The following is a 14,459-nucleotide window of genomic DNA, read 5'->3' on the forward strand; positions in this document are numbered from 1 at the left end:
CTTGCCGGATGTAGACGAAGGCAGTCAGCTCCATCGCAGTAGCTAGCTCGGTGCGTGTTCGTGTGCTTCTCTTTCTGTGAGTGATCTGACCATGGCGTACCAGCTGTACCGGAACACCACCCTGGGAAACAGCCTGCAGGAGAGTCTGGACGAGCTCATCCAGGTGAGCGGAGCCGAGCAGAAGCGAGCAGAGCCGGGCAGAGTCGAGCCGAAGCTCCCCGGCTGCTAACGGCTGATTCATGGTTCCGCGTTAAAACGCGGCGACGCACACCGTACGGTGCCGTAGGCTCTGCGTCGCTGTAACGCGGTACCATAAATTAGCCCTAACCCGCTGAGCGGGAGAAGTGCAGCTGCTGCAGAGTGGCTGCACAAACACCGCAGTTCTGAAGAGAAAACAGTGTTTTAAAGTCTTCCTACGGGGGCTGGAAATCCTGGAAAGTGCTCGAATTTAAAGGTGCTTGGATTTGAGTTTAAGTGCTTGAAACACCTGGAAAAGTCCAACAAACTGGGATCAAACATCGCAGTTATTTAGAAAATAAGCTCAGTATTAAAAGTTTAAGCCAAAGCAATAACCGATAATTGGTAGTTTCTTATTTGTGTATCTTTTTTTTTTTGGAACAATATTTTTATTGAATTTCAATATAAATGCACAAAAAATAGGGCTTGCTGTGTACACACAGATAAAAACAAATAAACAAACGGAAAAAAATAAAATTATTATTTTCTGTAATGCAATAAAAAAAAAATGTCATACATTCTGGATTCATTACAAATAAACTGAAATATTGCAAGTTTTTTATTATTTTAATATTGCTGATTATGGCTCACAGTTTAGGATTCCCAGAACATTCAAATTTTTTAAGATTTTCTTGGAGACAGACGGGCGAGGGAACGAGCAGCGCAGAAAGACCGGAATTAATTTAAAGAGGAATGAGTGTTTACATGATCGCGGAATTATTCTATTCAGATTTAAAATCGGAATAAACCAGCCACTTACTTCGGAATTAAATTTAATTCAGAATGGTCATTTTCATTCGGAATTAGGTGTTTACATGGTAATTTTTACTCATTTTAAACCGGATTTAATTTTAATTCCGAATTAAAAAGGAATTAAACTTCCCATGTAAACGCACTCATCGTGCATGTTATATTAAATGCTTGTATTAACATTTGATTGTGTTCACTGGTTTTCTTACGGTGCATCAGACAAAGGAACACAAGGATCTTTCAGGGGACTGGTAGTGTTTCCTCCTGCAGCTGGTTACCAGCACCGATGCTGCAGGGTGTCTTTATTAGATTAGAAGGTCTGGGATATCTGCTGAAAACCCTCAGGCCCCGTTTACACGGAGCAAAAACTGAGGCGTTTTAATGCGTTTTGGCCATTCGTTTACACGAAAACGGAGCTCAAAGCCCCCCAAAACGATCATTTCTGAAAACTCCGGCCAAAGTGGAGATTTTCAAAAACTCCGTTTACACGTTTGCGTCTAAACGGAGGAAAACGGAGATTTAGGCTTCAGAACATCACATATGCACCAGAAACGTCACCAGCGTCATTTGTGCGACTTGTTTACAATTAGTTTGGCCACCGTCAATATTTTCTTGTATTTTACCTGTTTTATATTCTAAAGTCACACTTAAAAGTAACTCCACTTCTCTGTCACTCCAAACCAAAGACTCTCGTTCCGTCTTGGAAGTAAAGCCTGAATTATGGTCCCGCGTTAAATCGACGCAGAGCCTACGGCGTAGGTTACGCGGCGATGCGCGCCGTACGGTGTGCGTCGCCGCGTACCCTACGCCGTAGGCTCTGCGTTAGTGTAACGCAGAACCATAAATCAGCCTAAACTGGAAGTTACACAAATACACGTGTCATTTGTTGATGTTTTTTCCAGGATTCTGATTGGCTGGCATGACGTTAACAGCGTTTTCATGCGGGTCCGTGTAAACGAGGATATTTTTGAAAACGTAGAGGGGAAAATGTCAGTTTTTGTAAATACCCGGCTACGTGTAAACGTGGCCTCAGTCCCCCCGAGCGACAGGTTCCCAGAGCCGCGGTTAAGAGTGAAACAGGCAGAAACGTGTGTGAACGGTGATGGAACGTGTTGAGATGTGAGGTTGACGGGAGAATAAAGTCTCTGTTCTGGTCCCCAGACCCAGCAGATCACCCCCCAGCTGGCCCTGCAGGTCCTGCTCCAGTTCGACAAAGCCATCAACACAGCCCTGGCCAACCGGGTCCGGAACCGGGTCAACTTCAGGGTGAGTCCAGTCCCAGACCTGCACCAACCCCAACCTGGGGCCCGTTCTGGTCCTGATCTTTGGTCTCTGTTCTGGTCCTGGTCTCTGTTCTGGTCTCTGTTCTGGTCCTGGTCTCTGTTCTGGTCTCTGTTCTGGTCCTGGTCTCTGTTCTGGTCTCTGTTCTGGTCCTGGTCTCTGTTCTGGTCCCGATCTCTGATCTCTGTTCTGGTATATTGACTCTTTTAATAGACTTAAATTATGAAAACTACTGCAACAATTACCCTACATGGATAATTAATTATGAATATATATATATATATATATATATATGTGTGTGTTTGTGTAAACACTCACCGGCCACTTCATTAAGTACAACTGTCCAACTACTCTATAACGAAACATTTCTAATCAGCCAATAACATGACAGCACCTCAACGCTTGTAGACATGTGGACGTGGTGAAGACGATCTGCTGCAGTTCAAACCAGCATCAGAACGGGGAAGAACGTGATTTAAGGGAATCTGAACATGGCATGGTTGTTGGTACCAGACGGGCTGGTCTGAGTGTTTCACAAAATGCTGATCTACTGGGATTTTCACCCACAACCATCTCCCGGGTTTACAGAGAGTGGTCCGAAAGAGAAAATATGCAGTGAGCGGCAGCTCGGTTGGTGCAAATCCCTTGTTGATGCCGGAGGTCAGAGGAGAACTGGAGACTGGTGGGAGCTGATAGAAAGACAACAGTAACTCAAATAACCACTCGTTACAGCTAAGAACAGGAAACTGAGGCTACAATTCACACAGTAACCAGAACTGGACAACAGAAGATGGAAAAACGTTTCCTGGTCTGATGAGTCTCCAATTCTGCTGCCACATTCAGATGGTCGGGTCAGAGTTCATCAACATGAAAGCTTGGATCCATCCTGCCTTGTATCAACGGTCCAGGCTGCTGCTGGTGGTGTGACGGTGTGGGGGAGATTTTCCTGGCACACTTTGGACCCTTTAGTACCAACTGAGCATCATCTCAACGCCACAGCCTACCTGAGGGCCAATCCCAATACACCCCCTACTTTCTACCACTAGCCCTAAAAATGAAGCCACAGGCGTAGGGTCCTTGTAATGTTCCCTAGGGATTGGGACACCACTTGCTACGTCACTGCGTGGTTTACGTTGGGGTACGTAAGCGACTGCGTAGTTACGTTTGCACAAACGTCACACCATATCAGGAAGCCCAGAGATAAAAGCTGTTCAAATTTCAGCTGTAGCGCTGTTAATTTGCCACTTTATTAAGTTTTAATATTTTTTCAGGTGTAAAAGTAACCGTTAAGATCCCCAACCTGGGCTCAGTTTATCCAAATAACGCCTGTTAAGAAATTTGATCCGAAGTTTTTGGGGATGAGCCGCCGGCTCGGGAGCTGATTTATGGTTCTGCGTTAAATGTTGATTTAACGCAAAACCATAAATCAGCCGAGATCTGAAGATACAACGCAACAACGACCAAGCAGGTGATTATGTACATTCACTGAGTGAGTATTATGAAATTAAAATATATATTTCTCGCTAGAAATGTAATCAAAACGCATTTTTATGCAGAAACTAACTCAAAATATTGATTTTTATTCACTAAAATTAGAAATGTCCGCCATGTTTTTTTGTTTGATTCAGTCTGCAAATGATGACGTAAAGCATTCTGGGAAATTTTCTCTAGCCCTCCGTCAGCGAGTCAGTATCTGAAATCCCTCGCTGTGAAGGGCTAGATTCATACACACTAGCCCTCGTTATGTCCACTAGCCCTACATGCAAAGAGGAATTGGGACACCACTACCCTCACGGGAACGCACAAAATTTAGGGGTAGGGATGAAAAGTAAGAGTAGGGGGGGATTGGGACTGGGCCTGAATGTTGGTGCTGGCCACGTCCATCCCTTTATGACCAGTGTACAATCTTCTGATGCTACTTCCAGCAGGATAACATGTCATAAGAATCATCTCAGACTCTTGAACACGAGGATGAGTTCACTACTCAAATGTTCTCCAGTCACCAGATCTCCATCCAACAGAACACCTTTGTGATACGGGAGATTCTCATCATGGATGTGCAGCCCACAAATCTGCAGCAACTGTGTGATGCTGTCATGTCAATATGGACCAAACTCTCTGAGCAATGTTTTCTGAACCTTGTTGAATCTATGCCAGGAAGGATTAAGGCAGTTCTGAAGGTAAAAGGGGTCCAACCCGGTACTAGCAAGGTGTACCTAATAAAGTGGCTGGTGAGTGTAAGTGCTAACATGTACTCATGTTATTGGCAGGTTGTCCAAGTGATTCTCTGAATACTACTACTACCACTGTCATTAAGCAGATGCTTTTATCCAAAGTGACTTATCTGGCTCCAGCTGATCCAAAATGCAGCAGCACGAGTGCTGACAGGAATCGGCAGGAGAGACCACGTCTCTCCAGTGTTAGCGTCGCTCCATTGGTCCCTGTAAAACTCAGGATCCAATTCAAAGTTCTATTACTTGCGTGTAAAGCCCAAAACGGCTTAGCTCCGCGATATTTACAAGACCTGATAGTGCCTTATGTTCCTGGCAGAGCTCTCCGTTCTCAGAGTGCAGGTGAGTGTATATCTAGACGCATAAGAACTAGGTATATGAGTTGGTTGGTCACTGCCCCCTGGTGGATGTGTTGCTTAGCAACCACGTGAGCACAGAGGTATGAGGGTTAGTGACTGTAACACCTGTTGTTGTTTCCTCCTGCAGGGCTCCCTGAACACGTACCGGTTCTGTGACAACGTGTGGACGTTTGTTCTGAACGACGTGGAGTTCCGGGAGGTCACGGACCTGGTGAAGGTGGACAAGGTCAAGATCGTGGCCTGCGACGGGAAGAGTGAGTCAGAACCTGCAGCTAAACTCATCACCGGACCTCGTTAAAAATCCCACACAGATGCAGTTTCCAGTGCTGTCCCTGGTTCTGGTTCTGGTGGTCCCAGTCAGGACTTTACTGGAACACAATCACCAGGAGTTCACCACTAAAATTAAGAAGGGAGTCAGCATTCAGCTTCACGTGATTACCATGGTAACTGAAGCACACAGGCTGAGACGTTGGGATTGTAGGTTTCCATTGACAGATTATACAGGACTGTCTCAGAAAATTAGAATATTGTGATAAAGTTCTTTATTTTCTGTAATGCAATTAAAAAAACAAAAATGTCATACATTCTGGATTCATTACAAATCAACTGAAATATTGCAAGCCTTTTATTATTTTAATATTGCTGATCATGGTTTACAGTTTAAGATTAAGATTCACAGATATCAGAGATAGGATATTTGAGTTTTCTTAAGCTGTAAACCATGATCAGCAATATTAAAATAATAAAAGGCTTGCAATATTTCAGTTGATTTTTTTTTTCTCCCTTTCCTTTTTTAATCTGGACATTTCGACTTTTTTCTCGACGTTTCAACTTTTTTCTTGAGATTGTATTTCAACATTAATCTCAATATTTCAACTTTTTTCTCAACATTTCGACTTTTTTCACGAAATTTCGACTTATTTCTCAACATTTCGACTTTTTTTCTCTCGACATTTTGGCTTTTTTCTCAAAATTGTACTTCCAACATTAATCTCGACATTTCGACTTTTTTCGCGAAATTTCGACTTTTTTCACGAAATTTCGACTTATTTCTCAACATTTCGCCTTTTTTCTCGAAGTGCATAAGGAAAAAAAAAATGTTCCCCCAGTTCTAACTAATATAGATCCATGCAGCATGTGTTGTCTTCATTCTAAGGCTGATACAAGACTTTTAATTTTTTGCAGCTCCAGACATATTTGTTTTTGGTCCAATATGGCTCTAAAACATTTTGGGTCACCGCCCCCTGGTCTAGGTGTTGCCGTGTCCTCCAGCTGACCTTGTTCTCCCTGTGTTCAGATTCCGGCTCCAACGCTGCAGAGTGACGGCGGATCCTCGTCTTCCTCCGTCAGATGGACCCGGACGGACCAAGACTGTACATATAATTTATTACAGCAGTTACCAGTGTGTGTGTGTGTGTGTGAGAGAGTGTGTGTGTGTGTGTGTGTGTGTGTGTGTGTGAGAGAGTGTGTGTGTGTGTGTGAGAGAGAGAGAGAGAGAGAGAGAGAGAGAGAGGGAGTGTGTGTGTGAGGTCACCAACAGGAATTTCTTTTTGTTTTTTTTTAATAATGAAGGTTTTGTGTTCAGTGTGTTGTCAAAATGCTGAATCATCTTTAATAAAACTTTATTTAAAACACAGATTCAGTTGTGGTGTTTGAGATGATTGAGCTGCTGCCTGTTAAATACATAGTTATCTGTTTATGACATTAAATATTCAGCAGATGCATCCTCCAAAGAACATTATATAACTTTTTTTTTCCAGTATGCAATCATTTATTCACTTAAAAAGAATGAGGACAGTCTTACTACCTGTATGAAGGTCTGGGGGCTGCAGGTGTGTCCTAACACAGTACCAGCCGGGAAAGACAAAAGTACTGGTCTTAGAGAAGCAGTTTGGGCTACTTTTAAAACTAAAACAAAGCCAGTTGAATAGGCCTGTGTTTAAAAGATCGGCTTTCCGATTCTAAATCGATTCTCATATTAATTCCTAAAAATCGATTCGTATGGCTAAAGATCAATTTTTTTTTTCTTCTTTCATCATTACATTACAACTTTTGGTATTTTTTTGTTTTTGCCTAAAAAAGGAATGTTTTGTTGGACACCAGCATAACTAGTGCCATGTTTTTTGCCTTTAAATATGTTTAAAGGTATGAAACCATTAAAGTTTTCAGTTATAATTGCATAAAATATTTATTTGCTTTATATATGCCCCCCCTCTGGGCATCCCGCTGCTGCTTCCACCTGCCTGCTGTGCTGCTGACGTCCCTGACTCCCCCAGTCTGGTCTTTGGCAGGAGGGTCCCCCTTATGATCCAGGTCCTGGTCGAGGTTTCTTCCTCCTAAAGGGGAGTTTTTCTTGCCACTGTTTGGTTTAAGGTTTTTCTCCCACTAGGGGAGTTTTTACCTGCCATTGTTTATGTAATAATTGCTCGGGGGTTTATGTTCTGGATCTCTGGAAAGATCCTAGAGACAACTTCTGTTGTATTAGACGCTATACAAATTGAATTGAATATATATTTATTCAAGTAGCCTCATAATTGTAACAACATCTGCATCTGATTGTTAAATTAAACAAAGTGCAATTCAAAAATATTTATTGTCACTGAATGAAAGTACCTGTGCCGGGCCGGGCTCACGCTGAGCTCTGGCGTGTTGTGGACGTGTCCCTGCAGCCGGAGGAACGAGACGCTTCACCCAATAACTTCTTTATTTAAATTAAACACGGGAAACACTGAACAGTAGAAAAGTCCGGCCGGAGCAGCCGGAGCAGCCGGCCGGACCGCAGAACCCCCAGCGGCTCCGCCCACAGGTCACACAGAAGCTGTTCCAGCGGTGCAGACTGGTGGAGCTGTGAGGGAGACGGGCCGGGCCGGGCTGGGCTGCCGCTGGAGGACCACGGACCGCCGGCACCGCGGGTCAGAGCGCCTCGTCCAGCGGCACCATGAGCAGCTGCAGCTCCTTGAAGGCGCTGCCGTGGCGACCCACCTGCAGGGCCCGGTTCTTCACGATGTTGCTCAGGTTCTTCAGGTGCTTGCAGCACGCTCGGCACTTCTGGTGTCTGCACACACACAAGCAGTAGCAGCATCAGAACCAGACGGCAGCACACATTTCAGACGTGCTGCTCCGGGTCAGACTGGACGGGATCTTTAAAAGTCACTAAATCCCTAACCATGACCCCTCACACCCTGCTATCTGTTTAAGCGCCTCCACTCCCAGAGGAGGATTATTTAGAAGTCACTGGGTAAAAGGAACAAGAGATACAATGACTCTTAGGGCCAATCCCAATACACCCCCTACTTTCTACCACTAGCCCTAAAAATGAAGCCACAGACTTTAGGGCCCTTGTAATGTTCCCTAGGGATTGGGACACCACTTGCTACGTCACTGCGTGGTTTACGTTCGGGTACGTAAGCGACTGCGTAGTTACGTTTGCACATACGTCACACCATATCAGGAAGCCCAGAGATAAAAGCTGTTTTAATTTCAGCTGTAGCGCTGTTAATATGCCCGTTTATTACTGCGTTGGTGTAACGCGGAACCATAATCAGCCTTTATTCTGGCGAGATCTGAAAAGACTTCGCAACAACGGGCAAGCGAGTGATTATATACATTCACTGATTGAATATTATGAAAGTAAAATATATATTTCTTGCTAGAAATGTAATCAAAATGCATTTTTATGCAGAAACTAACTCAAAATATTGATTTTATTCACGAAAAATGAGAAATGTCCGCCATGTTTTTTTGTTTGATTCAGTCTGCAAATGATGACGTACTGTAAAGCATTCTGGGAAATTTTCTCTGGCCCTCGGTCAGCGAGTCAGCATCTGAAATCCCTAACTGAAGGGCTAGATTCATACACACTAGCCCTCGTTATGTCCACTAGCCCTACATGCAAAGAGGAATTGGGACACCACTACCCTCAGGGGAACACGCAAAATTTAGGAGTAGGACTGAAAAGTAGGACTAGGGGGGGATTGGGACTGGGCCTCTCTTTCCCTCGGGCGTACGACTACTAAACGCTTAACGCAGGGGTGTCCAAAGTCGGTCCTCGAGGGCCGCAGTCCTGCATGTTTTAGATGTTTCCCTTTTTTTATCAAACCGTGATACAAGGAGCTCTGTCATCAACAGAACTATCCAGACTTTGATGACAAGGTGGTGACGAGCGTTAATTAGAATCAGGTGTGTTGATGCAGGAAACAACTAAAACATGCAGGACACCGGCCCTCGAGGACCCACTTTGGACACCCCTTGTCCTATTTCGGTAATCCTGTCTGATATGTGCTGTTGTGTGCCTTGTCCAGTTTAGTCTGCACTGTTATTACTCTGTTTTTGTCCTCTGGAGAATGTTCTGTCTCTTGTACTGCTGTGGTGTTGCAGCTCCACCTGCACCGTGACACTAGCTCCCCCGGCCGAGCCGGGTGGCAGTAACAGGCCGGTGAGTGGACCCACCTCTCCTCCCGGCTGATGTCCACCCCCACGGCCGGCGACGCCTTCAGCGTGTCGTTGATCAGCATCCAGAAGTGCTTCATGATGAGCTTCAGGGACGTGGAGCCGGTCTGCATGTAGCTGAGGACACACAACCACAACGGTGACCCGGGGGGTTCTGGAGGACCGGGATCTGGACCCGGGAGGTTCTGGCACATATTCATGTCTCCTCCTCCTCCTATGGAGCTGCTGTGATACGTCAACGTCACCGCCATATTGGATGTTCAAGACTGTAAACTAATACAAGTAAATTGACTTATTTTCATAAAGCGCCTTTCTACAAAGAAATGTACGTTTTACGTCTCATTTATTCATTCACGCACTAATATACTTGGGAAACAGTTAGGCACCAAATATAATATATTTAATTTTCTCAGATGGCAAAAATAAGAACTTTATTGATCCCACATAGGAGTAATTCATGTTATATCAGCTACAGAGAACAAGGTAGTGCCGAAAAACAATATATATCCCCACTCAGAAAAATAAGAAAAATAGAGAAACATATTTTCTCATCAATAAAACAAATTTTAATTTAACATATTTTAACCATTTTTTCAGACAATAAAATAACTGAAAAAATCTTTAAAAAGGTTCAAATATGTTATTTTGTTACTTGAAAAAATTAACTGTTTCCCAAGTATATTAGTGCGTGTTTGAATGAATAAATGAGACGTAAAACGTACATTTCTTTGTAGAAAGGCGCTTTATGAAAATAAGTCCATTTACTTGTATTAGTTTATGTAGCACGGTGAGTGCCACGGGGGCCCGACCGACAGGATGGAGAGACACGGAGCTTTGTGCAGAACCCTTTTTATTAGATCAGATCACCAACACACCGTGCACAAGCACCTCAAGCCAGCCGCAGCTTCTCCGCCCCTTGCTGCTGTCCAGCTCTGCCTTATAAAAGGCAGGCAGGGTGGAGAGCTGCAGCCACTCAGGCGGATGGGACACAGGTGCGCGTGTCCCATCAACCTCCCCACCTTGCCACAGTTTACAGTCTTGAACATCCAATATGGTGGAGACGTTGACGTATCGCAGAAGCGGACAAGCACACTCGATGCATCGTCTACGTTTCTATGTCTATGTTCTGGAGGACCGGGACCTGGACCGGGAGGTTCTGGCGGGGGGAGCTCACCTCTCGTACTTGCTCTGCAGCAGCTTGTCGATCTGGGGCAGGATGGTGGTGCACAGGTCCAGCTTCCACAGAGACCTGCAGCAGGGCACAGGGGTGAGAGCTGCCCCTGCTGGGGACGGGGGGTGGAACCATACACTAATCTCACCATAACCATACCATATTATAGCAGTATTTTTTTAACAACCTTGAATGAGGAACATATGACTGGAAAAAATGGTCTTTTATTTGAAAGACACAAAATACAAAACAATACTGTGCGTTTGCCCTATTGTTCCAGTTTGTAATGCTTTATAACTGTTTAAGTTTTAAAGAGAAAGCCAGGCCAACCATTTTCCACAAACTGAACTAAAAGTAAATGTCAGGTTTGCATTATGATCTTCAGTTTCATACAAGTACAAATATTTAGACACAAACTGAATAGTTTCTCTCATGTAGGATTTGACTTTTTTCTTTTCCAGAAATTTAACAACTAAAATTAAATAAATAAATAAAAGTAAATAAATACATACAATTTTACATCATAAACAGATTGACTCCTGCTCACCTTATAAGTGTAAGAGGAGATTTATTTTTGTTAAGAAGATTATTTTGGTAATTCAGGGTTGATTATTTTATAAATCTATTCTTTATATTGTGATGTAAATCAGGGACTATAATGACACTAGTCAGTTTATCTGTAGTGATGAGTCTGTTTTAGATTGGGCGGAGTGATACGCCACAGTACGGCACTAGGTGCTGTGTTGATGTTCTAAAATCCTACACTGTTGAGGGACATTAAAGTACACTGGAACTCAGCAGAAGTTTCCCCGTGTTTATCCTATTCACCACCCCAAAAAGGTTTAATTTAATAAGGTAAGGCTTAACTCTACACCAGCCTTACAGAAGTAAAAGTTCCCGTGATCGGGACCAAAACGGGACTAGTTTCTTCTGAGCGGAGGAAGATTTTCATCCGCGGGTCGAGGCGCGGTCGGATGCGCGTTACTAGTCAACACAATAGATTAATATTAATAACCCAATATCAGATACAGTTTGTCACCTCCACGACACGTATCGTGACGTTTTTGTATCGCGAAATTTCGTGGCACCATATATTGTTACACCCCTACTGGGGACGGAGGGAACTGCAGGCTGACGGAGGAGCAGCTCTGCTGCCTCTGCTGGCTCCACCAGATGTGTGTGTGTGTGTGTGTGTGTGTGTGTGTGTGTGTGTGTGTGTGTGTGTGTGTGTGTGTGTGTGTGTGTGTGTGTGTGTGTGTGTGTGTGTGTGTGTGTGTGTGTGTGTGTGTGTGTGTGTGTGTGTGTGTGTGAGAGTCTCACGGCTGCTGGTTGATGATGTTGAGGATGTCCACCACGATGGACAGGTCACTGATGGAGACAGCCATGTCCAGGGCGCTCTGCAGACACACGGGGACAGCAGGACAGTTAAACCTCTGCAGCTGATGGAACACAGTCCTCACACACACTCTGAACTTTGTGTTTAATGTTCAGTTTGTTGTTGTTCATGTGTAGGCATCAGAATTTATCCTAAGTGTTGTTTTATCATCTTTTAACGCTTGTGTAAATAAATTGTGATTAATTTGAATGAGAGAAGTTGTTTGTGCTTATTTTATCCATATTTGTCACAGCTGCTGGTTGTAAAGGTCTGAGCTCAGACTTCACTGTTGTTCTGTAACCCCCGGCAACAGGCTGCACGTAGGGAATAACAGCTACTTTGAGACTGATTTTGCTCCCCCTCACCTTCATGTCGTCCCGGGTCCACACGGCCCGGACCGTCTGCAGGTTCTTGTGGCGGCTGCTCAGCATCACACACATGGTCTCGTGGCCCTTCTTGATCTGGGACAGAGCCTCCTCGTCACTCAGGCTGCCCGAGTTCTGCTGCCCTGAGAACTGGGAGATAGAGACGTTTAGAGACGTTTAGAGACGCTCAGAGACGCTGAGAAACACCTGCAGAAATACTGCAGGAATGACATAGCAGCAGTTAAATGCAGCCTTCTGTAAGCTTTAAATATCCACTGGGCTTACATCAAATACATCAAAACACAACAATAAAAAACACTTTTCTGAACTTATCAATATGACTCTGTCCTTCACAGGATAAGTAAAATGGATCACTGCAAAAACTCTAAATCTTAACAAGAATATTTGTCTTATTTCTAGTTAAAATGTCTCATTTTAGTAAAGAAATCTCATTCCACTTAAAACAAGACTCATCACTGGAAAAAACAACAATTTTCACCTGTTTCAAGTAGATTTTCACTTAAAATAAGTAGAAAAATCTGCCAGTGGAACAGGATTTTTTTGCTTGTAATAAGAAGATAAATCTTGTCCCACTGGCAGATTTTTCTACTTATTTCAAGTGAAAATTGACTTGAAATAGGTGAAAATGGTCAAATAAGTTATTTTTCTGGTGATGACTCTAAATGTTGAAATAGCAGTAAAACCACATTCATTGATGAAATGACTATGGATGGAAAGGGGGGATGGCAGTTTTACAGGGGGGATGATTTGGACCGTTTTTATTTCAGGGGGGGTGCCATCCCCCCTCATCCCCCCTCATCCCCCCTCATCTCCAGTACTGCCGACGCCTCGCCGACGCCCCACCTCCACTCACCGGCAGGAAGTCGGCCACGTTGAGGCCGATGGGCTCGTTCCTGGTGCTGAGGATGATCTTGGGCTGTTTGGACTTGGTGGAGGTCACCGGGGCTGCAGGGGGGGGCTGGCTGGAGGAGGGGGGGTCACCGGACGCAGGGACCGCTGCCGACGGGGCGGGGCGCTTCGCACAGGAGATGACTGTGGGCTCCACCCGCTGGACGGGGGTGGAGGTGGCCAGGGGGGGGGCCTGGGAACGGACACACGTGATCATTACAGTGTTTAGATGCAGGACCTGCCCATGGTACAGCTACAGCTACGCTCTCCTCCGCTACAGAACCAGGACTCAATCTCTGGAGCCGCAGAACCCACCTATCAACGCTAAACACCTGAACAACAAAACACCAGCTTTTATTTTCACTTCACTGACCTCCTGCTGCCTTCACTGACCTCCTGCTGCCTTCACTGACCTCCTGCTGCCTTCACTGACCTCCTGCTGCCTTCACTGACCTCCTGCTGCCTTCACTGACCTCCTGCTGCCTTCACTGACCTCGTGCTGCCTTCACTGACCTCCTGCTGCCTTCACTGACCTCCTGCTGCCTTCACTGACCTCGTGCTGCCTTCACTGACCTCGTGCTGCCTTCACTGACCTCGTGCTGCCTTCACTGACCTCGTGCTGCCTTCACTGACCTCGTGCTGCCTTCACTGACCTCGTGCTGCCTTCACTGACGTGCTGCCTTCACTGACCTCCTGCTGCCTTCACTGACCTCCTGCTGCCTTCACTGACCTCGTGCTGCCTTCACTGACCTCGTGCTGCCTTCAATGACCTCGTGCTGCCTTCACTGACCTCCTGCTGCCTTCACTGACCTCGTGCTGCCTTCACTGACCTCGTGCTGCCTTCACTGACCTCGTGCTGCCTTCACTGTCCTCCTGCTGCCTTCACTGACCTCCTGCTGCCTTCACTGACCTCCTGCTGCCTTCACTGACCTCGTGCTGCCTTCACTGACCCGCTACAGCCCTCACCCACCTCGTGCTGCCTTCACTGACCTCGTGCTGCCTTCACTGACCTCGTGCTGCCTTCACTGACCTCCTGCTGCCTTCACTGACCTCGTGCTGCCTTCACTGACCTCCTGCTGCCTTCACTGACCTGCTGCCTTCACTGACCTCGTGCTGCCTTCACTGACCCGCTACAGCCCTCACCCACCTCGTGCTGCCTTCACTGACCTGCTGCCTTTCAGGAAACGGAGGAATCATGTCCTTCAGCTGTCGGCCGATCGCCAGCACGGTCTCTGGGGGGAAGAGGAGGGAGTTATTGTGATTTCCTGACGTAAGAGCTTCAGAACAGCGTGCTGAGGTCTCCATGGTGACGGTGGAGCAGCTGCAGCTGCT

At 45.5% G+C, this 14,459-nt stretch overlaps 2 protein-coding genes across 2 annotated transcripts in view; one reads left to right on the plus strand and one right to left on the minus strand.

Annotated features, from left to right (window-relative positions):
- Positions 1-6,496, plus strand: gtf2a2 (general transcription factor IIA, 2). Its single transcript, XM_061736210.1, has 4 exons — positions 1-163; positions 2,149-2,253; positions 4,986-5,112; positions 6,156-6,496. The coding sequence occupies exons 1-4, from the start codon at positions 92-94 to the stop codon at positions 6,179-6,181; spliced, it is 330 nt and encodes a 109-aa protein (XP_061592194.1). The 5' UTR covers positions 1-91; the 3' UTR covers positions 6,182-6,496.
- The window catches only part of katnb1 (katanin p80 (WD repeat containing) subunit B 1), a 25,366-nt gene continuing 17,399 nt past the window's right edge, over positions 6,493-14,459 (minus strand). Inside the window, exons 14-20 of the mRNA XM_061736198.1 lie at positions 14,295-14,359; positions 13,093-13,320; positions 12,219-12,368; positions 11,799-11,875; positions 10,482-10,556; positions 9,308-9,424; positions 6,493-7,913 (exon numbers count right to left, since the gene is read on the minus strand). Of these exons, the coding sequence (XP_061592182.1) occupies positions 7,772-7,913; positions 9,308-9,424; positions 10,482-10,556; positions 11,799-11,875; positions 12,219-12,368; positions 13,093-13,320; positions 14,295-14,359 (854 nt within the window). The 3' untranslated portion in view covers positions 6,493-7,771. The remainder of the gene's footprint in view (positions 7,914-9,307; positions 9,425-10,481; positions 10,557-11,798; positions 11,876-12,218; positions 12,369-13,092; positions 13,321-14,294; positions 14,360-14,459) is intronic.

The sequence above is a fragment of the Cololabis saira genome, chromosome 2 (assembly GCF_033807715.1).
Source record: "Cololabis saira isolate AMF1-May2022 chromosome 2, fColSai1.1, whole genome shotgun sequence".
NCBI classification, from domain to species: domain Eukaryota; kingdom Metazoa; phylum Chordata; class Actinopteri; order Beloniformes; family Belonidae; genus Cololabis; species Cololabis saira.

Excerpts from the sequence above, each read along its gene's own strand:
- gtf2a2 (XM_061736210.1), top strand. The coding sequence starts at position 92 with ATGGCGTACCAGCTGTACCGGAACACCACCCTGGGAAACAGCCTGCAG. Across the intron at positions 2,254-4,985 it reads GGAACCGGGTCAACTTCAGG|GGCTCCCTGAACACGTACCG; the intron begins GTGAGTCCAGTC and ends TTCCTCCTGCAG. Across the intron at positions 5,113-6,155 it reads CGTGGCCTGCGACGGGAAGA|ATTCCGGCTCCAACGCTGCA; the intron begins GTGAGTCAGAAC and ends CCCTGTGTTCAG.